This window comes from Elgaria multicarinata, chromosome 3 (assembly GCF_023053635.1).
Source record: "Elgaria multicarinata webbii isolate HBS135686 ecotype San Diego chromosome 3, rElgMul1.1.pri, whole genome shotgun sequence".
Lineage (NCBI taxonomy): Eukaryota > Metazoa > Chordata > Lepidosauria > Squamata > Anguidae > Elgaria > Elgaria multicarinata.
The window spans coordinates 13589704-13615002 of NC_086173.1; the positions used below are offsets into that span (position 1 = coordinate 13589704).

The 25299-nt window shown below is 47.0% G+C and overlaps 1 protein-coding gene across 8 annotated transcripts in view; it reads left to right on the forward strand.

The window, feature by feature from the left end:
- PDE4A (phosphodiesterase 4A) overlaps nt 1-25299 on the forward strand; it is a 490724-nt gene that overhangs the window by 420282 nt on the left and 45143 nt on the right. For 7 of the 8 annotated variants that reach the window (XM_063119318.1, XM_063119316.1, XM_063119324.1 and 4 more), the window contains 2 exons: nt 2075-2124; nt 6293-6405. In XM_063119318.1, coding sequence (XP_062975388.1) covers nt 2075-2124; nt 6293-6405 — 163 coding nt within the window. Of the gene's footprint in view, nt 1-2074; nt 2125-6292; nt 6406-17118; nt 17375-25299 lie in introns of those variants that run through there. The other variant, XM_063119322.1, reaches the window with a different exon arrangement.

Genomic DNA, 25299 nt, shown 5'->3' on the forward strand with positions numbered 1-25299 from the left:
GCATTGGGTGACCACTTCTTGGCCCCTTGGCAATTGAACTTATGGGGTGCCGCAGGGCACCATCTTATCCCCAGTGTTATTTAACATCTATATGAAGCTGTTGGGAGCGGTCATTAGGGGATCTGGAGCTAAATGCCATCAATACGCTGATGACACGCAGCTCTATCTCCCTGTGACAACTGAATCAGGTGAGGCTGTGCAGCTCCTGGACCAGTGCCTAGACTCAGTAATGGGCTGGATGAGGGCCAATAAACTGAGACTAAATCCTGGCAAGACGGAAGCCCTGTGGGTGAGTGGTTCCCAAGTCCAGGAGATAGGCTCATTGCCTGTTGTGGATGGGGTTGCACTCCCTCTGGAAGATCAGGTTCCTAATTTGGGGGTACTCTTAGATTCATCTCTGTTGCTGGAGGCGCAAGTAGCCGCAGCGGCTCAGAGTGCCTTTTACCAGCTTCATCTGGTTCACCAACTACGGCCTCTCCTGGACAGGGATAGCTTGGCCACTGTGGTACAGGCATTGGTAACCTCAAGATTGGATTACTGGAATGTGCTCTATGTGGGGCTGCCCTTAAAACTGTTCCGGAAGCTGGAGCTAGTGCAGAATGCTGCAGCTCGGCTGTTGTCTGGAGCTGCCCCTTTCCAGCATGTAACTCCTCTGCTGCGGGAACTGCACTGGCTGCCTATTCGCTACCGGGCCAGGTTTAAGGTTCTTGTACTTGTGTACAAAGCCCTAAACAACTTGGGATCAGGATACCTGAGAGAGCCCCTTCTCTGCTGAGGTCATCCGAGGGCCTGCTCCTGGTGGTTCCGCACAGACCCATCCTCCGATTCGAGTCCACCAGGGGAAGAGCCTTCAGCGGGGTGGCCCCCCTCCTATGGAATTCCCTGCCTCTGGAAGTCAGGCAGGCGCCAACTTTGTATTCTTTTCGGCGCCTCCTGAAAACGTCAATTTTCCAGGAAGCCTTTCCTTAATGACTACCCACGGTTTACTGTACATTTTGCCTCTTTTAAAATCTACTTTAAAGTGTTTTATTCGGTTTTTATTTTATTTTATCTTGTACACTGCTCCGAAATTTATAATGGGGAGCAGCAAATAAATATTATAAATAAATAAATAAATAAATAAATAAATAAATGGGATGGAGGGAGCAAGAGCTCATTTCATCTTTTAAATGCCCCATTCCCGTCAGTGTCATTGCCACCCTTGTAATTCCTTGCCAGATGGAGCCTGGGCACAGGGACATGGGGGAGAGAACCCTACAATTTCAGCTATAGCCCCCTGACGGTGCTGCTTTTCCTTCCCCCTCACCCCTTTCAGTACCACTGCCGCCACCCCCCACCCCTAGAACTGCAGCGCTGGTCTAATTATACCAGAGGCCGAGTCCAAAGTTTTAGGGTGCAAGACAAGAATGGAAGCCAGCCTCATTCAAACATTCATTATGCTGTGATGTTAGGGGGCTCTTGCCTAGGGAGGGGGAACTTCCAGATGATGTAGAACCCCAACTCCCATCAGCCCCAGCCAGCATGGCCAGTGGTCAGGGGTGATAGGAACTGTAGTGCAACGGCCTCTGGAGGACCACAGGTTTCCCAACCCTGCTCCAATCCTTCATAGGAATACAATTCCATGGCAGTTGAACCACCTTGAAGTTGTTGTTTTATATCCTTTTTTAGCCCTGCCACTTCTTCTCCAGGGGGTTCTAAGGCCTTCTCATCCTCACTGCCCCCTAACAAGTTCTTCTCTGCGACCTCTTCTTTTTAACAACTTGTTGAGGCCATTCTAACTCTACAGAGGTGCTGGCAAGAGGCAGGAGCCCTCAGCCCCACAAAGGCATGATCTGCCCCTCTCTTCACATTGCCCACTCTCAACCCCTCACATTTCCTTCTTGCCCTGTAGGAATGGCATGGGGTAGGGTGGATTTGGGGCCAGAATCTATCACCAAGGGCAGTCGCTACCTGCAAACCTGCAGATGTGTTGTTTCGTTGCAAGTGAGGTGCGGGTGGGTGGGGAAAAGCCATCGGCCTTTTATGCCAGGGCCTGATTTTGATCTTGTGCCTTTTCTCTCTTCTGCCCCCCTAGGAGGTCGCCCATGGGCAGCCAACCAACAGTTTGCAAAGCCACGCTCTCAGGTAATGGAAGCCTTGGTGTTTAGAAAGGGTTTGGTTTTGGAGGAGGAAAAAAGGGAACACGCAAAGTCAACCTCACAGGCCTGGCGTTACATCTCAAGACCAAGGAAAATGTCAGTGAGCTCCTGCCCCTTCCTCAAGGTCATAGAATCATAGAATCATAGAATAGCAGAGTTGGAAGGGGCCTACAAGACAATCGAGTCCAAACCCCTGCTCAGTGCAGGAATCCACCCTAAAGCATCCCTGACAGATGGCCTCTTGAAGGCCTCTAGTGTGGGAGAGCCCACAACCTCCCTAGGGAACTAGTTCCATTGTCATACTGCTCTAACAATCAGGAAGTTTTTCCTGATGTCTAGCTGGAATCTGGCTCCCTGTAACTTGAGCCTGTTATTCCGTGTCCTGCACTCTGGGAGGATCGAGAAGAGATCCTGGCCCTCCTCTGTGTGACAACCTTTCAAGTACTTGAAGAGTGCTATCCTGTCTCCCCTCAATCTTCTCTTCTCCAGGCTAAACATGCCCAGTTCTTTCAGTCTCTCTTCATAGGGCTTTGCTTCCAGACCCCTGATCATCCTGGTTGCCCTCCTCTGAACACGCTCCAGCTTGTCCACCGAGTAGGTGTGTGTGTCTGTGTGAGTATGTATCTACATGCTCATATGTGCACACACACATACTTATAGGGATGTACAGATTTTGTTGAATTCATTCTATTTGTGGACTGTCAAGCGTCTTTTATTCTGTTGTCCACTCATTGACAGAATCGGATTTTTAAAATGAGAATTTCATGCTCATAAATGCGCATTAGCAGAAATCCCCCGCTCCCAAAAGTGGAAAAAAACAAGTCTACAAATCCATGGAATCTGCATGACTTGGAAAAAGCCAGTCTGTGGCAGAATCTGCAGATCAGATTCATAGACATCCAGACTCATTTGAATCCGTTGCGCATTTCCCAGCATGCGCAGCCCTTCAAGGTCCCATACTCCATAAAGGATGGGTCTTTGGATGAGTCATCTGCTACCCAGAGCATCCTCCTCTGGGGAGAAGCAAAGGGATTGGAACCACTGTCTGTAGTAGAGGCCTTGTAATATGACCAATTTGAGCATCAGATTTTGGACAGGTGGGAGCCATGGAGCTCCAGGAAGCTTTTATGTGCAAGTGGCATTGAAATGTACACGAGCAGTGCAAGCTTAGGGTTACTTGTGCAGAAGAGCTTCCAGACAGGATGAGCCCCATGTTAATTCATGGCAGTGGGGAACCCTTTGGAATTTCTACACAAAAGTTTCCTGGGTCATCATTAATTTAGACAAATCACACACTCACCTTCAGCCACTGCCCCACCAACAGTATGGGGATAATTGATTGCTTGTCTGTTTGGCCAATAATTCAACCTCCAATTTTGCATGTCTCTACTTGGCCGACATCAGTGAGTTTTGCAGCTCATTAGTTAAGTAGAGTTGGGGCTGCAAAGGCCCATGCTGGGAGCAGATGGGAGGACTGAGGAGGAAACAGCCCTCAGCAAGCTGCAGAGTCCCTGATTGTCTGTCAGGATGTGGGCTAGTGAGCAATCTCACAACCCATCTCACTGAAGCTTATTTTCAGGGTGGTTTATTGTGACATGAACAAGTAGAGAAATCAGTTCAATCATATACCTGATTCTCACATAAGGACAACCCAGAGTACACGTTGACTATGGGTTGTCATTACATGCAAACCCTGCACTATGGTTTAACTATGGGTTAAACCATAGTTAAACCATAGTACAGAGCTCACAGTCCAACAACAAACCATGTGTTCTCTTCCTGGGTTGCTAATAGTTCACACGTAGTGAAATCATAGTGCAGGATTCACACAACAACCCACGATACAACGACAAACAATACTTAACCCATATTCAACCTTTACCTGGGTTGTTGCTCTGTGAGGACCAGGCCGTAGTAAGTGCCGCTTGTGTGTGCATGCTACATACTCTAATTCCAGAGCTCTTTGGGGCATGATGTTGTGGATGTGAAATGTTTTCTGGGAGTTTCTATTTTTTATGTTGTATTTACCCATCAACAACCAATGGGAAATTTTTCACATCTCCACCGTATAGGACGCCATGCAAGCTCCTATTATGGGAGACATTGCACGCCCTCACAACGCAAAAGCTCTTCATAGCAGACTTGATGCAAATGTGTGAAGGAGCAGGAAGTGCAAAGCAGTGGCATTTCTTGACCCCCTCCTTGTGGTCTTGTCCAAAATGGCTACCAATTTCCTGTCTCCTTGAGGCGCACAGCGGTAAAACAGCAGTTTCTGCAACTGAAATTCTCCCCACAGCCTGAGTTCGATCCCAGCGGAAGCTGGTTTCAGGCAGCCGGCTGGGGTCGACTCAGCCTTCCATCCTCCCGAGGTCAGTAAAATGAGTACCCAGTTAGCTGGGGGAAAGGTAATCACGGCTGGGGAAGGCAACGGCAAACCACCCCGCCATAAGGCCTGACAAGAAAATGTCAGCAAAAGCTGGCGTCCCTCCAAGAGTCAGTAATGACTCAGTGCTTGCACGAGAGGTTCCTTTCCCTTCCCTGAACTTTATAAGGTTGTTGAAGAGATGTAAGAAGGAAATGTGGCCTTTAGAAGCTGGGGACACATGCGACCGAAAAACAGTTTTCACCAGCCTGGTGGAGATGGTTTCCCCACAACCCTTGTACCAGTTTTGTAGGTTGGAGCACGTCATGCTGGAAAGATGGGAGCAATTATAACAATTATAACAGGGCTGCACTCCCAGCTCCAGATGTTCCCTTATCTTAACACCAAGTCTGCAAAACTTATGATGGACCAAACACAGCCAGCTCCCTAGGTCTGTATTGTGGCCTGCAAGTTGCCCACCACCACCACCACCATCACAAAGCAGGCAGCAAAAGCAGGAGGTTTATTAAGCTCCTGGCGATGACTGGTGGATGACACAGTCTGCAGGCCTAATAGTCCAAGAGCCAGAGCAGGATTTATTTACCCGAAGAGTGCAAAAGCTTAGTGAATATGGCAGTTGAAACGGCCATAGAAGAGGACAGTGAAAAAGAAGACGAGGAAAGTGATTTTGACAGTGATGATAGCAGTTCCAATGAAAGTGAAGAGGACAACCGATGAAATTTATTTGTTAACCCTTCTCACAGAACATAGTTTTTATCTTGTAAATTGTAAATTTTTGCTGAAGATTTTAAAAACATCGGTGAAAAACAATTCAACCTAATAAATTGTCTTTTTAAATATCTCATCATACCTGTCCTGTTTGAAATTTTGTGAAGAACATTTGAACATGTTCATCTGTAAAAATCATGGTGGAACATGTTCAAAATGATCTGTGCATCAGATCGAGAGATATTTAGGGTGGATGCTTTTGAAATGAAAGCCCTGTACGATAAACTATACAATCATACAATCCTGAGAACGTATAATGAGATATCACTCATAATTCCGTAAGTGTTGGGGTAAACCCCATGTTATTATACATTTTCTTAATCCTCATTAAAAAATGCAACTTTTTTGTTATTGAGTATTCTTTCAAAAGTCATATAGTTTTTGAGTAAATCATGGTTAAACGTCACACATAACCAAAGTGAACACTAATTTTATACGTTCTAATGAAATTATCTCCAAAACTAATGGAGTTAACAAAAACGTGTAATTACAAAAAGTATTTGTCATTAAGTTTGAAACATTTCAGGAAAAAAATCATAATCTCTGTAGCATAAATGGGTGAGAAGTTATGCATATTTAAATGTGGCAAGTACGTAATAGCGCGGCAGCCATGTTGATGATGTCATCACGCAGCCCCCCCCCACTGGAATTTTGTAAGACTCGCTTTTCTGAGACACTTATGTCATATATAAACAAAAAATATTCACTAAGCTTTTGCACTCGCTGGGGTAAATAAAACCTTCCTGGCTCTTGGACTATAATTTGCAGGCCTAATTCGGCACTTTCTGCTCTAAAACGTTCTTCTGGGAGCACCATTGCCTGGTCTGGATGTGTACCATCTTAATGAAGCTGACCTCCATATCCCTTTAACAAGGAGGTTCCTAGGCTGTATGCAAAAGGCAAGACAAGCGCAGCTGGTTGAGGAGCTTCTTCCATCTTTATGGATTGCTCAAAATATTGCTTAAAGCTGATGTCTTGGTTTCTTCCTCCACTACTCCTTCAGAAGAGACATACCAGCAGCTCGCCAGAGAGACCTTGGAGGAGCTAGACTGGTGCCTTGACCAGCTGGAGACCATTCAGACCTACCGCTCTGTCAGCGAGATGGCATCCAACAAGGTAGGATTCCATGTCTGGCATATTCAGGAGCGCCACCTGGCTTCCAGGATGGCACCAGTATCCGTCCGCCATCTTGTCCACTCAAACACCTTACCTACTTTGAAGCTGTTCACCCAGCATTCATTTCCTCTCTCTTAGTCTTTCTTATGTATTATGTATTACAAGAGGGACCTGCACCAAAAGTGTTGCAGCATGCGGTGCTACACTGTTCAAGTAGCTATGCTGTGTGGTGCTTCATTCTGTTCCCTCTTCATTCTGTTCTCTGCACCAAAATGTTGCAGTATGCTCATTCCTTATTGGGCTGTTTTTGGAGTTCTCCTCATTCGAGTTTTTCGGTAAAGATTTCTATGTTCTTCTGCAGGACTTGAGGTTCCCCAAGTCTGTTGATACCTCCTTCTTGTGCGTAGGTGATGCGTTTTAGCTATATAAGAACAGCACTCAACCTGGACATTAGAAATAGAGGGTCCAAGTGGGACCTAAAACAAGCCGTTGTAGTGTGAATTGCTGCTGTTCAGGTTTCTAGCCTTACACCCTCCCACACCCACACGCAACAGTCAGCTTTCCGTGGCCACTGAACACGTTCAGCTTCACTGGGATGCTTTGTTTTTTCACCCCTCAGGAAGGGATGTGGAGCATGGGACCCTCCAGATGCTGTCAGGCTGCAACTCCCATCAGCTCCAGCCAGCCTAGGCAGTAGTGAGGGATGATGGGAGTTGCAGTCGAACAAGATCTGGAGGGCCACATGTTCCCCTATCCCTTCCTTAGGCTGGGGAGGTTCTGCAAACCTTGGGTCTCCCTTAGGCCTGCTGATTCCTCCCTCTTATGCAGCAGCAGCATGTATATGTATATGCCACTTTTCCACAGTAAACCATGCTCAGAGCTGCTCACAGCAACACCAGAAGGATTTCCATAATATAGCAACATCTTAAGATAGTTCACCAACAGTTCCATAACAACAAGACATTAAAAAAATGTTTTTGGCCATGCAAATATTAATTGGCTAAATGAAACATCTCATATTAAACAACCCACTAATAATTCATGCTAAGGGTGGTATCCTATTGGACACTCCCACTAATGTGAATTACGTTGCACCACCATAAACACTCTCAAGCACAACACTTATTGACATTGCACTAGAGGCCACTTGCGCTAGCACAATGTAATTTACATTTGTGGGCGTGTCGCATAGAACAGCGGTCCCCAGCCTTTTTGGCACCAGGGACCGGTTTCGTGGAAGACAGTTTTTCCACAGACCCGAGGGTGGGGGTGTTGAGGGGATGCCTTCACATAATCAGCCCCCTTTAATACCTGGTTTTTGTATTAGAAACTGGAAGTGCAGCTAGACTCTCAATGATAATTGGAAAAAAGTGTGTTTTTAAGATGGAAAATATCACAGGAAACATTTTTCATTTTGTTCAAATAAAAGAAAACAAGCAGCCAGGCTGTTGTTGTGCTCGCTGAGATATGGGCAGGAACTACCTTGCGGTGGCCAGCCTGGACCTACCCTGGGGTGGAGAAATGCCGCAGAGAGCCGCCCCGGGGGGGGGCAGGGGAGGAGGCGGGGTCCCTGCCTGCAAGCGGTGGTGGCAGCCAGGGTTGCACCCGCCTGGTCCCCGAGAGGGAGGAGCGGAGCTGCGGCGGTGGCGGCAGCCTCCCCACCCCTGCCGCTGCACCTGGAAGCCACTCTCCCACAGCGGCTCTAAGAGCGCCCACCCCCCCCACTCCAGTGTCCTGGCTTTGCTTCAGCTGGGTGGGCAACCAGCCGAAGTGAAGCCAGGACGCTGGAGTGGGCGGGCAGCTTCGGAACGGCGCGCCCGGAAGTGAGTGGGTGAAAGCAGCTCACCTGCGCGGCCACGGACCGGGACCGGTCCATGGACCGGGGTTTGGGGACCCCTGGCATAGAATACCTAAGGCTTAATAATAGAAATACGAAAACATCATGCAATCATCTTGCTCCTCATCCTGTTCCTCATATTTGCTACCTTGTGCTTGCTTGCGACGCAGAGAGGCAGGGAGCAAGAAGGAAGAGGCAGCTCCTGTTCCTCCTTCTCACCACCATCATTGTCTGGACCAGAGCAAGGGGGAGGTGAATAAGCAACATGAGGAAAAGCAGGAGCAAGTCCAGGGGGGGGGGGTGTCTCTCGTCGGTGGGGGTGGACTCTGCTGTGGCATGAGTCCTTGGCAAGCGCCCAACCATGCCTACCCCTGTCACTGTAAGATGTTGCACGCTAGATGTCGCACGGGTGATAATTTTGTGCATGTGCGGTACCATTTCCCAACAGTGCTCATAGCCTGAACATAGGAAGTGGAGATGATGATACACCGTTTTCTGACCTTTCCCACCCACTGTTGCACACATCCATCTCTGTAGGTATAACATAGATGGTGGTGCATTTCCCTTTGCTGTTGTCCCTGCAACACGTTAGGATCTCCCCTGGAACCAGGATTTACATGAGTCCAGTGATAAGTCCTGCACCATGCTGGGATTGAATTTTGGAGGGAGAAACAATAAATCTCTTGACCCAGTTGCTGGAGATCACAACTCTTACTGACGGATTAACAACAGGACCTTATCCAAGGAAGGTCCCTCCAGACCTTTGGAAAACACACCCTATTTAATATTTTAATAAATATTTTAAATTTGTAATTTTGCATTGTTGCTGTTTTTATCTGGTTGAGCTTTTATATTGTATTTTATACTATGGTTTTATACTGTGGTTTTATACTTTGAATGTTTTTAATTTTTGTGAACCGCCCAGAGAGCTCCGGCTATTGGGCGGTATAGAAATGTAATAAATAAATAAATAAATAGTGTGATAAATTTCAGTTGGATTTATTAGAACAGATATATTCTGCCTTTTGCCCTACAAGGCGACTTACATATGAGAAATTTTAATGCTATTACTATGGATGGGGAGGGAGAAAATTATATGATAACAATAGTTAACATGCAAATTGTCTCCTTCTCTGGCATGCTGCTTTGTGCTTCGTGCATGGGCTTGTTTCTTTGGGCCTGGCTTGTTGCCTTTTTGCTAAGGCCAGCTGTTGTTTTAAAGATCGTTGCAGAGTACTAGGTTGGAATTGGTTGTTGAATGTCATCTGGAAGGGGATGGGTGACTCGTAGTTAGGGGCGAGCTATAGAAACTTGGGGTGCAAGACAGGGAGCTGGTCAAGGGGCAAAGCATGCAGACGGATAGTGCTTTATAGGACAGATCCTACAGATGAAAGCTGTGATGGTATCTAGGCAAAAATGGATGTGTTTATGAGATTGAGCTCATATCTAAGTGTGTGTGTTCCTTCTTAGGTATTTGCTTATGACTTGCCATCTGGGTCCTTTTGGGGTAATCATTGTCCTCACTACCACTCCATTTTAGTTATTGTCATGTATCTCCTACATCGCTTATGGAATGGAAGGTCGCATACCTAGCGATCCAAAGCATTCTCCTGTCCAAGCACTGACTAGTCCCACCTGCTTGGTACATCAGGCGCCTTTATATGCTTGGTTTGGCCCTAGAGGAAGATGCCTGTTTTGGGATTTTATTTATTTATTTATTACATTTTTATACTGCCCAATAGCCGAAGCTCTCTGGGCGGTTCACAAAAATTAAAATCACGAATAGCATAAAACCAACCAACAATCTAAAAACACAAATACAAAATACAATATAAAAAGCACAACCAAGATAAAACCACACAGCAAAAATTGATATAGGTTAAAATAGTGAATTAAAACAGCAGAGTTTAAAATTTAAGTTAATAGGTGTTAAAATATTGAGAAAATAAAAAGGTCTTCAGCTGGCGACGGAAGGAATACAGTGTAGGTGCCAGGCGAACCTCTCTGGGGAGCTTGTTCCACAGCCGGGGTGCCACAGCAGAGAAGGCCCTCCTCCTAGTAGCCACCTGCCTCACTTCCTTTGGCAGGGGCTCACGGAAAAGGACCCCTGTAAATGATCTTAAGGTCCAGGCAGGTACATATGGGAGGAGGCGTTCCTTCAAATAACCTGGCCCCAAACCGTTTAGGGCTTTAAATTTTAATACCAGCACTTTGAATCGGGCCCGGACCTGGACTGGCAGCCAATGAAGTTGTAGAAGGACTGGCGTAATGTGATCACGCTGGCCAGTTCCTGTTAGTAGGCGGGCTGCCCTGTTTTGTGGGGCTTAGAAATAAACATGTATAGGATTGCAGTGTAAAACTGCAATGCTATAACCCAGGAATAAGTCCCTCGAGGGAGTTCCTTCAGGGTAAAATGTGATTGGAAGCTCCCACAGTGGCTGCCTACCTGCTGAGGAAGGGAGGCAGTGGTGAGACTGTGGCATCCATAACAGATCGTAGAATACTAGAGTTGGAAGGGGCTTGTGAGGCCATCAAGTCCAAGCCCCTGCTCAATGCAGGAATCCACCTTAAAGCACCATGTACACTGATGGTGCTATATAAATAAATAAATAAATAAATAATGCATAAATCCGTATCCAGAACAGCTGCCTCTCCCCGCCTCACTAGCTCATTTTTACTATACGGTAGACAAAGGGCCCCCGATATGGATCGGGTCCCTACTGTGGGGCAGATGGATTTGAAGATCCAAATCGGGTTTGTGCATGCACCTACTCTAGAGTAAAAATGAATGGAAAGAAGAGACAGCTGCCAGATATACTTCTAATAACCTGGCCCCAAACCATTTAGGGCTTTGAATGTTAGTACCAGCACTTTGAATCGGGCCCGGACCTGGACTGGCAGCCAGTGAAGTTGTAAAAGGATTGGCGTGATGTGGTTTTCTTTAACCTTAGAACTTAAATTGGTTTCACCAAAAGATGTTTGCCTGCATCTACTTCGGAGGAAAATTCCTAACTCACAGCTTCAGACTGGAAAAGATCCTCTGGCCGATTGTGCTCCAGCCATGTTGCCGCTTGAAACAGTAGGTCACAGTATCTACCTGTGAGCCTGTCTTATCACTCTCCCAGCACCAATCCCCCAGTTGAGATATAACAATACTGAGCTAACTTACAGGATTGTTGTAAGGATAGCTGGGGGAATATTTTGGGAAGAACTTTGAACACTCTATAAATCACTCTCTAAATGCTAAGTATTATTATATTATATTATTATATCTTTCAAGGACTCATCCTAGCCTGTTGTTTCAAGTGCTAGTTTTGCCCAGGCACAACAGTGCGATATGGCTGCAAAAAAAGCAAATGCTATTTTGGGCTGCATTTGGAAGTATAGCTTCCAAATCACGCAAGGTACTGGTTCCCCTCTATTCGGCCCTGGTTAGGTCTCATCTAGAGTATTGCGTCCAGTTCTGGGCTCCACACTTCAAGAAGGACGCAGACAAGCTGGAGGGTGTTCAGAGGAGGGCAACCAGGATGATCAGGGGTCTGGAAACAAAGCCCTATGAAAAAAGACTGAAAGAACTGGGCCTGTTTAGCCTGGAGAAGAGAAGATTGAGGGGAGACATGATAGCACTTTTCAAATACTTAAAAGGTTGTCACACAGAGGAGGGCCAGGATCTCTTCTCAATCATCCCAGAGTGCCGGACATGGAATAATGGGCTCAAGTTACATTTATTTATTTATTTATTTATTTATTACATTTTTATACCGCCCAATAGCCGAAGCTCTCTGGGCGGTTCACAAAAATTAAAACCATGAAAAGCATAAAAACAACCAGATTCAGGTGGCCAGATTCCATCTGGACATCAGGAAAAACTTCCTGACTGTTAGATCAGGACGACAATGGAACCAGTTACCTAGGGAGGTTGTGGGCTCTCCCACACTAGAGGCCTTCAAGAGGCAGCTGGACAACCATCTTTAGGGTGGATTCCTGCATTGAGCAGGGGGTTGGACTCGATTGTCTTACAGGCCCCTTCCAACTCTACTATTCTATTATTCTATTCCTGTCAGGACTGGCCCTAGATAAATAGCGCCCTGAGCGAGGAGTGCCTTTGGTGCCCCCACCCCCAGGGCTACCCAGAGACTTTATGAGGCCTGGTGAAGTTGTGATGTCCAACCTTGATCTCTCAGCCACTGTGCTACAGTTTGCACAAGCCAAAGTTTGAAAAGCCACATTCTGAGCAGTGGCAGGGTACTGTGCAGAACTATCACAGGTTTATTTAAAATATTTCGTTATTTGTAGCAGTTCCTATCTTTTTGGTAAGGATTCTTTATTTTAGAATATCCCTTATTTTTATCTTTAAAAATAATAAAGGAAAGTCGTAATTGAAAATGGGTATCCAGCTGACTTCTTAAAGTTTACGGCTTTATTTTATTATTATTTCTATAGTGCTTATAGCGGTTACAGTATTTGAAGTGTTAAGTGGTCGGTAACATTGCCTCAAAGTAAAGCTGTGTTTCTCTGGTTTTTACTTAGCGCAAATGACATCAGAGTGGAAATTGAAAAAGAAACATACTTCAAAGCTAATTGAAAGAAGATCATTTTTGTTGTTTACCTGTAGAGGCTTGAAAAGAAGGTTACAAACACTTGTTTTTTGGCCACCCTAGCTCACTGCAGATGGTACCTTAAAAAACCCACAGCCACTGAGATCAGCTTGGCACCCACCCCTAAGGCCAACCCTGCTCCTCGCATGGGTCACAATTCATTTCCGTTCATTTCAGAGTGGTTGTGCAAAAAAGGAGCTTCCTGGTGGAAGCCGCTTCTGTCTCCCATTCCGCTATCCTTAATGATGCCCAAGACCCTCTGCCTGTGATGTTGGTCTCGTTGCATGGTAGGCCTGCCTCTGTTAAATCACCCTACCCCTAATCACCCTTGTTTCAGCCATGGTTTCTTCTCAGATCATAGAATCATAGAATAGCAGAGTTGGAAGGGGCCTACAAGGCCATCGAGTTAAACCCTCTGCTCAATGCAGGAATCCACCCTAAAGCATCCCTGACAGATGGTTGTCCAGCTGCCTCTTGAATGCTTCTAGTGTGGGGGAGACCACAACCTCCCTAGGGAACTGATTCCATTGTCGTACTGCTCTAACAGTCAGGAAGTTTTTCCTGATGTCCAGCTGGAATCTGGCTTCCTTTAACTTGAGCCCGTTATTCCGTGTCCGGCACTCTGGGAGGATGGAGAAGAGATCCTGGCCCTCTGTGTAACAACCTTTTAAGTATTTGTAGAGTGCTATCATGTCTCCCCTCAATCTCCTCTTCTCCAGGCTATACATGCCCAGTTCTTTCAGTCTCTCTTCATAGGGCTTTGTTTCCAGACCCCTGATCATCCTGGTTGCCCTCCTCTGAACACGCTCCAGCTTGTCTGCGTCCTTCTTGAACTGTGGAGCCCAGAACTGGACGCAATACTCTAGATGAGGCCTAACCAGGGCTGAATAGAGAGGAACCAGTACCTCACGCGATTTGGAAGCTATACTTCTATTAATGCAGCCCAAAATAGCATTTGCCTTTCTTGCCGCCATATCGCACTGTTGGCTCATATTCAGCTTGTGATCTACAACAATTCCAAGATCCTTCTCGTTCATAGTATTGCTGAGCCAAGTATCCCCCATCTTGTAGCTGTGCATTTGGTTTCTATTTCCTAGGTATAGAACTTGGCATTTATCCCTATTAAATGTCATTCTGTTGTTTTCAGCCCAGCACTCCAGCCTATCAAGATCACTTTGAAGTTTGTTTCTGTTTTCCAGGGTATTAGCTATCCCACCCAATTTTGTGTCATCTGCAAATTTGATAAGCGACCTCCTGCATCTTTTGCTCCTTCCCCCTATTTCATGCCCTCTGCGCTTCCTGGCTTTGGAAAGAGAGCTCTTGAAGGATATGTCTTCCCATAGCTAAGAGTAGCTTAAGAGAAACGATCCATTACTGTTGGCTTTGAGGACATAAGAATGATATGGTGATAAACCCTGGTGGGTTCCTTTCTAATTGTGTAGCCGTGGCTCCTTTTGTAAATCAAGTTGCGTCATACTGAGGAAGAGTCTTCGAAACAGCTATTTGTACCGGACTACTGTATATATATATAGACACTATATGTGAATAGTTCATTATATGTATATTAGGAGTTTATATTGCAGGCTTTGTTGTGAATGTTGTTGTGAACATCCTAGAAATATTGTCGATGTGCCTGTTCTTTGTACATTTGTAAAGTTTTTGAATTATTCATCTATGAAAGTTGTTTTGATGTTTTTGTGGTTTGGGTGTTATCACTCTTATTATACTGTTGGTGTCACAGAATGTGCCAGTGCCCAGCTTCCTGCTCCGAGAGATACTTCCCAGCCCCCTTTGTGCAATTACAATGGACTCTAGGATGCCCTGCCCAGGTCATATGGTGCAATTGCTTGGGGCAGCAAAAATGTTTTGGGCTAACCATACTTAAGGAGTTAAATCTTAGCAGACTTAGATTCCTGCCTCCCCACACAGAGATCCTTGCCTGTGTTTGAGAGAAGCAACGTTTATTCTAGCCTGTATGTTTATGCTGAAGTAGGTCACACTGCTCACCTTAAGCTCTGCATGCCGTATGAGAAGAGGTTGTTTTCCTCCCCAAGGACTGCGTGTGAGATTGCTGGCAAAGTGGGGGGAAATTCCAGGAGACAAGAGGGTACTGTGTTTTTTAGCCTCTTCTAATGATAGGGAAGGGAGCCTGGATTCTGATCTAGTTAGGAGGTCTGTCTTCTGCCCACCTTCTATCGATGGGTGTGTGCAGTCATGTTACGCATTCACTGTGCACGTAGTAGCAACAGTTTGTCCCACTTGAGCAGTGAGATGGCAGAGCCTGGTGTCCCTTTGAAGGGACTCTGTGGTCTGTGGAAGTTTCATGTGGCCACGTCTGGAACATGGGCCCCCAAGAGAAAGATGTGCCAGGGCTGTGGGTAGCAGAAGCTTTGATGCCTGAGTTCCTTTGCTCTCAGTGTAGCTCGGATGTGTGCATTGAAAAACCAAAGCTTCCACCACTGGTATTTGGGCGGGAGAGGAGTTGTTGGTATATGTGTGTGAGGGCGAACTCATACACCGCAAGGACCTTGAACCCATTGTAAATACTCCTTCCATCAAATACGGATCTTTAAAGCATCCCCTGGGGTGGAGGGTGGGAACTCTTACTACCATACCAACCTAATTTGTTTATTTCATGTTTGCAAAGGAAGAACAATGTGCAATGCAGTGGGGTTTACTGTGACAGTTTCTTCTCCCCAGTCACAAACATCAGGTGTCAGATATGCCATTAGAAGCAAAGTCAAGGCAACAGCTATTAAAGACTGGAAGCCAAGCTGTGATGACGTAGAGATTTTGACACACATAACCGGAATGTACCGATTTTGATGGCAGCATGATTGTGTGAATGCAACAAATATGCACGTGCACGCAAAGTAGGCCATAGCTGCATCTGCTACCGCTGCTACATTCTCACATCTACAAACTGCTCCGGTGGCTTTTAGCTTCTTTCTGCCGCTGCCTCCCCCTATCGCCCACCCCTTCAAAATATATCTGCTTCCATGCTCTTCTAAGAGCTGGCAATAATATTCTTACCAGCCATGAGTGTCCAGACAAGGTAGCTACTGATCAGAATCAATAAGCAGAATGGTGGATCACTGGCCTCTGGCCCATACACCCCCCCCCCCAAGTCATGCTGTCCCCACCCCCGTCAGAGAACTGAGGAGAAAGACCCAGAGTCTCGGTTTCCAGCCTATTCCAAATTTAGAACCTCTGGCTTCTTTTCTGGGAGCCAGAGCTAGAATGGAAGACAGTGGCTTTTGGGGAGGCAGCTCTCGAAACGTGTTCCTTCATGCCTCGTTTTCATCCGTTCCCTTTGCTGTGCAAAGCGGAGCTGGGTTACCCGGTCACCATCTGTGGAGCGTGCTGTAGCCTCACCATGTGTTCTGTGGGCTGTTGCAGATGGGGAGGCTGGAGCCTCAGACGGTTTTCCCTCCGAGGCCCTGAGCTTCGGAACTTGGATTAATTTGGACCCTTGCAGGGCAGGCAGCCCTCTTCCTCGCTGTTCTCCCTCCCCGCTGCCGTTCACCTAATTCGTTTGGCAGGCTCTCTCTGATGGGCTGCTTTAGCCACCTCCTCTGTCCCTCCCCTCCCCTCCCCTCCCCTCCCTTTACTTCCACTCCCTCTCTCTCTCTCTCTCTCTCTCATTGCCACCTGACATCATATCCCATCCACCCAGTGCTGCAGTGAGAGAAACGCGCGCGCACACACACACACACACACAGACGCCAAGCCGGGGATGCAGCTGTAGCTGAGGCCATACTAGGAGGTACCGTCTCCGTGGTGACCGCTGCCCTCCAACACACACCCGAGAGATGATGAGGACGTGCCTCTTAGCAATGCAGCTTCTGCCTCGTTAGCTGGATGACTGCCATGTGGTACCCAGAAATGGCTGGGAATCTCCCGCTTGCTCCACCTGGACGAAATCATTCCTCTGTGTAGTGACTGTGCCGGCTGCTGCCTTCGTCCCTCCCTCCTGCTCCTCCTGCTCTTCTTCCTCGGCTGCCGGACTTTTTCTGCTTTCCCGCTTGTACACGGAAGATGTGACCGGAGAAAGAGGGGAAGGCACATCCCCAGAGTTGAGGGGGGGGTGCTGTGTTTTGCTCATAGCTGGAACAGCATTGCACTGTGGGTATTTCCCTCCTCATCTGCAGTACAGCCAGAGACGTGGGGCTTTCTCAGGCTTCGGCCTGTCTTGCACATCTCCTCAATCCACAGCCCCCTTGTTGGGGGTACCAGAAGGGAGCAGCAGAGATGTAAAGGTCCTTGTGCAGGGCGGGTTGGCCAGCAAGAGCCATGCCAGGCCCAAATCTACTCATGGAAAGAACGGTTTTGAGATATTAACCCCTTCCTTTCCTGCTAACACCAAGGAAAGGGGGCACCACAGATCAGCCTCCCGCCTGGAGAGAGGGAATACCACACTGGTGGGTAAACCGGAGAGCTTCTGCCGCCCATTGGCGGAAGACGGAAGATGCCCTTAGTGGATTTTTTCTGTGAGACCTGTGCGAAGCCATGGCTGGTTGGCTGGTGGGACCAGGTAATCTGGATATACCTGAGGTGTGGGTGTGGGTGTATGTGGAGGGATAAAATCAGGGGAGGGTGTGTGGGTGGGTGGGTGAGAGAGAGACTGTTTTGATGGGGGGCATACCTGATCTCCCCCACCTCACTGGTATCTCTGGTGAGTTGGTGAGACAGGTCAAGGGGAATTGAGGGACAGCCAGGAGCTATAAGTTTGCTGCATGTACAATGTTGTTAGGACTAGATGGGGAGTGCGGGGCCAGCGCAAGGATCCCAGTATAGTGTGCACCCTGGCAAGGTCAGCACTGGGCATGACTAGTTAGGAATGTTCCCAGTCCTGGGAGCGTGAGGTGCTGTGCCTGCCGAGAGAGCCTGGAGGAGGCCAGTGTCCTTCCCGGCTGCCTACAATGTCACATTGGAGCGTCTGCCACCTCTGAATTGCCCATTCTCCTTGTGGCTAGACAGATGTGCATCCTGGGCAGCCCCTCCGCCTCTGCTACTCCCGTGGCTTGCAAGCATCAGAGGAGAGACCTCGTAGAGTGTGTGCCTGCTGCCCTGTATTTTGGCTGTGTATGTGTGTTGCATGGAGCAGCTCCGTGGAAGTGTGCATGTTCAGCTGTCTGAAGCCCATGACTACCTCCGGGCTTGCGTGGATCCGTTGAATTGTACTGTGCATTTGGGATGTGGCGGTGTCTGTACATGCAGGTGTGACTTAGGACTCCGTGTCAATGGCTCCAGTGATATCTCAGTTTTGTTTATTTGGGGTTATGCAGCGTTTACCGACACTTGCCTGCCCCGAAGAACTGTGGGTTTTCAGGGTTGTGTGTCAACAGGGTTGTGCTTGTAGAGGTGACAAAGAGATTTGAAGCGCATGCTTGCCCTTTATTTACAAAGCTTGATTAACTTATTTTGTATCATTGGATATGAATTTCAAAACTGAGCCCCTGGTACATACATTATGTGTGACTGACATTGTGCTTTTGTAGAGGTCGCTATGAGCATGGTGTTTGTGTCTTGGATGAAGGGTGCGTGGCTGTCAGTGCCCTGCACGTGTGCCTCAGCAGAACTGTGTGGGTGTTAAGGGTTATCAATGGAATTGTGTATATCCATGTGGTTTGTTGGAGCTGAACTGGAACAGTGTGTCTGCATGAGAGGGCAGTGTGCCAGAAATTTGTGGGTGTGTACTATTGGGTGTGGTGAGGCAAAGGTGTTTGCTAAACTGCAGTTCTCCAAGAGGTGTGAGAGAAAGCCGAGGGGAGGGGGGAACGCTTTAATATTGGTGGGTTATATAGTTGGTAGGAGATGTACACCACTTTGTTTAACTTAGCAACAAATCTCTGAGGAAAGTTAGCACCACATTGGTTGACCCTTGGGGCAGCTGAAGCTGAGAGAGAAAATTGCCTGGATCTACAGAGTGAGTCCATGGTTAAACTGGTATTTGAATACAAGCCGTCCAGGCTATTCACTGGACTACACTTGGTCCTCAGTAGGCCTTTATGTATTCCCATTTTCCCTTATTCTGCTACACTGTCTCTTTATGATAGCTGAAGAAAAGGGCAAAACAACAGAGAAAAGGGAGCTTTGGTGAAACCAAGCCAGTGGGGTAGAGGATGCTAGAAGAGTGGACAGCCCTGTAATGCTACTAAGCAGCTTCTGAGAAACTTGGGATCATTTCCTGTTCTGCCTCAGGCAGCCACTAATGGTTAGATTTCCCCCCTTCAAAGACCTGCAGTCCTCTTGGGTCACAGTCATCAGGGGTTTAAGGCTCTTAAACCTCTTAAATCCTCAGAACTGATTTTGACACCAAAATAAAGGGGCAGGGAATATATTCATGATTTGCATGAGGTAGAACAAGAATGGATGCCAAATTGTCTGATTATTGTGTAGCCTTTGGCAAGGGCATTGCTTGACCTGGGCCTATGGGCCCCCGAATTTATTTCTGAGCACCCCAGATCTATTCCATAGAGCCCTGAGTGTCCACTGGTGCTAGTGGAATGGTTTTTTTTTCTCAGCTCAATTATCGTGGGGGGGGGGCAGTTTTCAAAAGGATTGCAAGTGGGGAATGAAGGAGTAATTCTCCCCTTCCCACATAATGCAACATGTCCCCATGTCTTCACCTCCTTGGGAACTAAGTTAAGGGAAGGAAAAAACATTTTCCATTGGTTTGGGATGATTGGATCAGGGTGCAAATTTCTTGGAGAATTTATTATTTAGGTGATAAATTAATTTATCCGGTGAAATTTAAATGCATCCTGGTAATTATTTCACATATAGGTGTAAATTAGCATATGAAAATTTTTGATCAATGGATCTGGGCCTGAAACCGTTTAAGTGCCCTTGCAGAAGAAGACAGTTGTTTTTGAGAAATTACCCCTTGACTTGTTCTTCTGGGTTTTTTAGTAATGTAAGGCTCAGGGTGTCCCTTATGTTATTTAATAAAAGCTGACAAAAATAGGACTGCCTGTCTTTCTCCAGTTCTCAGAGCACTTTACAAGTCAGGCAGGTAGAGCTATTCTGGAGGCAGTGGTGAAGGCAATACTGAAGCAGAATCTGTGGCAGAGCTAGGAATCCTGGTGCCGGGTGCTTGATTTTCTAGGCTCCATCAAGAGCCACTCTTTTGGGTGCACGCCAACCTTCTGCTTCCACGTTTGGTTTCAGTGAAGAAATAAAAAAATGTTAAAAGGACCTCCATTTCAGCTACAAAGCAACCAGTGCAAAAAGGCACGTGCCTGGTTCAAATCAGGAACCCTAACTCTCTTGGCCTATGATTGGAACATACACTTTGACCGTTATCCCATTTCCCTTCCTCATTCCCCAACATTACTCAGTGACTGGGTTTGGACGATCACAGTGAGGGAAGACGCCATCATGGCTTTTCCACCCATGCCATGCACGCGACTTCCATTTGCCTTATTCCCCACGCTGTGGCACAGGTGGGCGGGTTGGCAAAACCTGGTGTGTGGTGGGAGTGACTTTGGACCCACCCTACAACGCACAACGAAGCCACCCCCACAAAATTTAAAACCATCAAAAATACATAAAAACAACAGTATAAAACAGTATTCATTTTAAACAACAACAGTTCTGGGGTCCATTAAAATAAAAACTTAGCATATGTTGTTAAATGCTGTTAAATGCCTGGTAGAAGAGAAAGGCCTTGACCTGGCGCCGAAAAGATAACGATGTTGGCGCCAGATGAGCCTCGTCGGGGAGATCATTCCATAATTGGGGGGCCACCACTGAAAAGGCCCTCTCCCTTGTTGCCATCCTCCGAGCTTCCCTCGGAGTAGGCACTTGGAGGAGGACCTTAGCTGTTGAGCACAGTGTATGAGTTGGTTCATGTTGGGAGAGGTGTTCCGTCAGGTATTGTGGTCCCAAGCCCCAAACACTGCATGTACCCAAACATCTGGAATCTGAGGTCATACCATTTTGCTCTCAGCTTTGCAATACGTGTCTGTCTGTCTGATATATCGTATTTATATCCCACTCTTCCTCCCACAAGCTCAGGAGAGCATACATGATAAATCATATTTTATCCTTCCAACAATCCTGTGAGGTTGGTTAGACTGTGAGAAAGAGGCTGGCTGAAGGTCAAAAAGTGAGTTTCAGGATTGACCAGGGATTCAAGCCTAGGTCTTTTCAGTGGAATGTCAACACTATTGAATTGAGTTTATTCACTAGAATCAATGGTCTTCACCCCAAACAGTAACCAGGGACTCTCTTTTAACTTCTGTCTGTCTGTCCCTCTGTTTCTCTCTCTTTCATTTTCCTACTGTTCCTCTTTTTTTTTCCTCTGGGGAAAAAAAACCTCCTTAATAATGAAAAAGAAAATGGTGCTGATGCCACAAGAGTGATCTACCTGGGGTCAAAGGTCAATGCCCTATACCATACTGGTTCATAATGAGCTCTCTTCCTACCCGAAAGGTAGGGGTCAGTGACATTATCACTTATCCATACTCCCTTAAGACTCCAGGCCGTTTTGGGTTTGCCCTCCAAATCCCCTTCTTCCACACTCAGGGACAGCATCCTCTCAGTGGTACCATATGAGGGTCAGCTTCTTTTTATCCAGCCATCTTCTCAAATCTACTCCCTCCCGTTGATCTGCAGGTGGTGTGAGCACTGTGGCTCCTGCCCCACACCATCCCTCTTGCCCCTGAATGCAATGGGCTGCTTCTCCTGAACTGTGTTTTCCTGTATAAATTTTGACCTAATTTGCTGTGTGCAGCACCAGACTGCAGAGCCCAACGCACGGGCTGCATGCTCTCCAGTTCTTTCTCGGAGCTCTGCCTCCCCACCCACCCCTGCACATAGCTAGCTGCATATGCCTATCTATGGGGTGAAATATCTCTGTGTGTGTCCCCGTTACTTAAGTCCTTCCACAGTGAACAAGGCACGTTCATTGGGTGAGGAACCTTTGCGGAAAGCAGAGATGTCTTGTTAATGTTCCCCCAGTTCCAGAAGAGGCATGGGGGGGGGGAAGAGAACTCGTGTGTGTGTGTGTGTGTGTGTGTGTGTGTGTGTGTGTGTGTGTAGAGACAGATTCTGAAAGATAAGGAAAAGAGAAGGGGAGGCATTGTGTTGGTAAAAGGCGAGACTACAGGACTTTCCAAATAATTAACAACAAAAAAGGACCTTTTAGCCGCTTTTATGGTTTTGCAATTTAGTCACTCTAGACCCACCCATCCCAGCAGTAGCATGATCGGGGTAGGGAGGGAAGAGATTCCTGCTTGAGGGCCAGTGGGGAGATAGCTGTAGTGATGTTAGCCTCTTTTAATATTAAAGATGTACACTAGGGCGCTTGAACAGAGGAACACACAACCTTCAAAGAACTAAACTTTGGGCACCCAGCTGGCTGCTGGCTGGACTGCTCCTGACGCCTGCTTCCTAGAATCATCAGACAATCACTCTCTGGGATCCTGGCTGTGGGAGAGGGTGTGCACTTGTTGTGCAGTTGCACACTGCTAATGACTTTCTCTTCCCATTGCAATCCCAGCTTGATCGAGGGTGGGCTGAAACGGAGCTCAGATCATTCCCTTTTCTTGTGGTGGATTATACCAATATTCCAGACTATTCAAAAGATTGAGTTGACATAGGTTGTACTTCTTTATCTGCCGAGCCAGAGCTTTGGGATCTGATGAAAGGCTGTCCATGTGACCCCCAATGTCTGCAGGTATTGAGGGGGCCCCCATATGCATTCACAAATATTTATTTATTTATTTTATTTATTTAAGGATTTTTATGCCGCCATTCAGCCAAAAAAGGCCCTCACGGCGGCTTACAAAATATTTCTTGACAGTCCCTGCCCACAGGCTTACAATCTAAAAGACATGACACAAAAGGAAAGGGGATTGGGAGGGGGGGGGAGGAGGGGGAAAAGGAAAGCAAATTCAGGCACTACAATCTTAGTTGTAAAGTTCAGCAGTTACAGTTGACAGCAGGAGGGAGGGGGCTCTCAGCTGGAGCTGGACCCAGGCACGGTGGAGAGGTGCCTGGCTGCTGCTTCCTCCCTCACTGGTGGCCTCTGCAGTGACCAGAGTGTCCTCCTGTGATAGTCTTTGCTCCCCTGTAGTCGCAGCACACCATGGGTCCCAGGAGAACACCTAATCCAACCCCCTTGCCCTCAAGCAGGATGTTGTACACTAAACACATTTCCCAGTGACAGAGGAGGTGACATTTAGGAGCCACATTTCCGGCATAGGTGCCCAGGCCAGCAAAATGTTTTGGGCTGGTGGCCTTACCCAGGTAGGCTCATCCTGAATAGTTTAGCTCTACCTGTCCCTGAAAACCTAGACCTGTCCTGATCCGTGCAGAATGCTAGTCCCTAGAAATGCAGAACCTCAGCCAGGGGGCAGGGCCAGATCCAGACCTCTGGGGGTCCCTAGAAGGCCATGGACAGTTGTCCACCACAACGGACAGTTTGGTGGTTTCCCAGCCTTCCTGTAGTTTTCTCCCCATTCCAAAAGGTCAAAATGCTTCTCCTAAGTCTTAGTTACTGGCAGTGAGAGCTTTAAGCATTTTTAAAATTTTGGGCGCTCCCCTTTTGCCTTGGGCCCCGACCACCACTGGAATGTGGCCCCTGCGAGCTTCTCTGAAATGGAATTTGGCCCTCAGGCTGAAAGAGGTTTTGCACCCCTGGCTTGCAGGGCAGTGCTGGATTTAGACATGCTGAGGCCCAAAGCCCTGTCAAGATTTAGAGGCTCCACACCATAAAAAATAAAGAGAAAAGCATGTATTATAGTACAATAGAAAAGTAAGCCATTATATTTGCATATATACATAGGCAAAGATGCAGGGACAAACAACTAAATAAAAGATACTTATTGCAAAAAGCTTTATTTGCCTGGTCAAATACCTTATGATTTCTTAATGACCATATATGAAACTGAAAACTTTTAATGTATAAAAACACAAGAGTTAATGGACATAGTCATGTAACTTGTCATGAAAAATTAATACTGGAATTGTAAACAAAACATATGCAGACTTGCAGTAATCCTAGCTCCCCTGGGCCCTTTCTGCACCTAAGGATTATCCCAGGCAAATGGAGGGATTGTCCCTGCCTGCTCCCGGGATCCCCTGTGTGTTATTTGGATGCAGAGGGATGATCCCGGGACGATCCCAAGGGGGGAAAAGGCAGATGTAGAAATGGCCCTGGTCTCCTCTGAGGTCAGAGATGAGCTTGGGCAACCTCCAGCAGCCCTGAAAGGGAGGTTGGTGGGGCTGGGGCCTCAGCTAGACCTACCAGTCTAGTGTGATGGAGGAGTGAAGATCTCGCAATATTTTTAGCTTGAGATCTCCCCCTCTGTTTACATGTGGCATGCGACGACCTCAGAGGGAGAGGACGTCATGCCCGCCATTTTGTTTTTGTTTTTAAAGAGGAAGCAGCACATGAGCGCTCATGCACAAAAAGTAAGTGGTGTGTTTTTTAATCCCCGCTCCACCCCCCCCCCCAATGGGAGCAATGCTCCTGAGGAGCTCTGCACCCCGTGCACGGGTCCCAGTGCCTCATGAGTAACCATGAGGAGCCGGGACAAGCCATGACAGTGGGCCACAAGATCGCGGAAAAAGTGGACCTAAAATGTAGGGTCATATCCCAGGGCAAGGGAGGGATGATTCCTCCCTGATCCCAGGATCCCCTGTGTGTGATGTGAACGCACACGGACAATCCCAGGGATCGCCCTGGGATAAAAGCCCTGTCTAGCTATTGGATGGTGAGGTCTGGGTTCAGAATTTTGATGGTGGGTTTTATATGAAAAGTTCTTTGAGACAAAGCAGTTTCAATTATAATAAATCTAAGATAGCTCCAAAGTATTTAGAGGCCCCTCATAACTGCGCTCAACATTGAAGATCCTCCTCCGAGTGCCTCCTCCGAGGGAAGCTCGGAAGATGGCAACAAGGGAGAGGGCCTTTTCGGTGATGGCCCCCCAACTGTGGAATGATCTCCCCGATGAGGCTCGCCTGGCGCCAACACAGTTATCTTTCAGGCGCCAGGTCAAGACTTTTCTCTTCTCCCAGGCATTTAACAGCATTTAACAACGCTAAGTTTGTTTTCTAACAGACCCCCAGAACTGTTGTTTTTAAATGGATACTGATGTTTTTATACTGTTGTTTTTTATGTCTCTGATGGTTTTTAAATTTTGTATACTTTTTAATGTCCACTGTTTTAACTTTTGTGAACTGCCCAGAGAGCTTTGGCTGTGGGGCGGTATATAAAAGTAATAAATAAATTAGGCTTACTTGGCTTGTTCCTAAATCGGGCACTGTTTACAGAGAGGGGAAAATAGCCTTGACATTTCCAGTATTCCTGGTTGGGCAGTGTAACCATGATTTCAGAAAATGGCCACATAAGAGTTAAGTCTCTTAAGGCATCACAGCACTTCTCTCTAAAGAAGGTACTTTATCTATGTATGTTATGCTTGTACACACACAGAGAGAGAGAGAGAG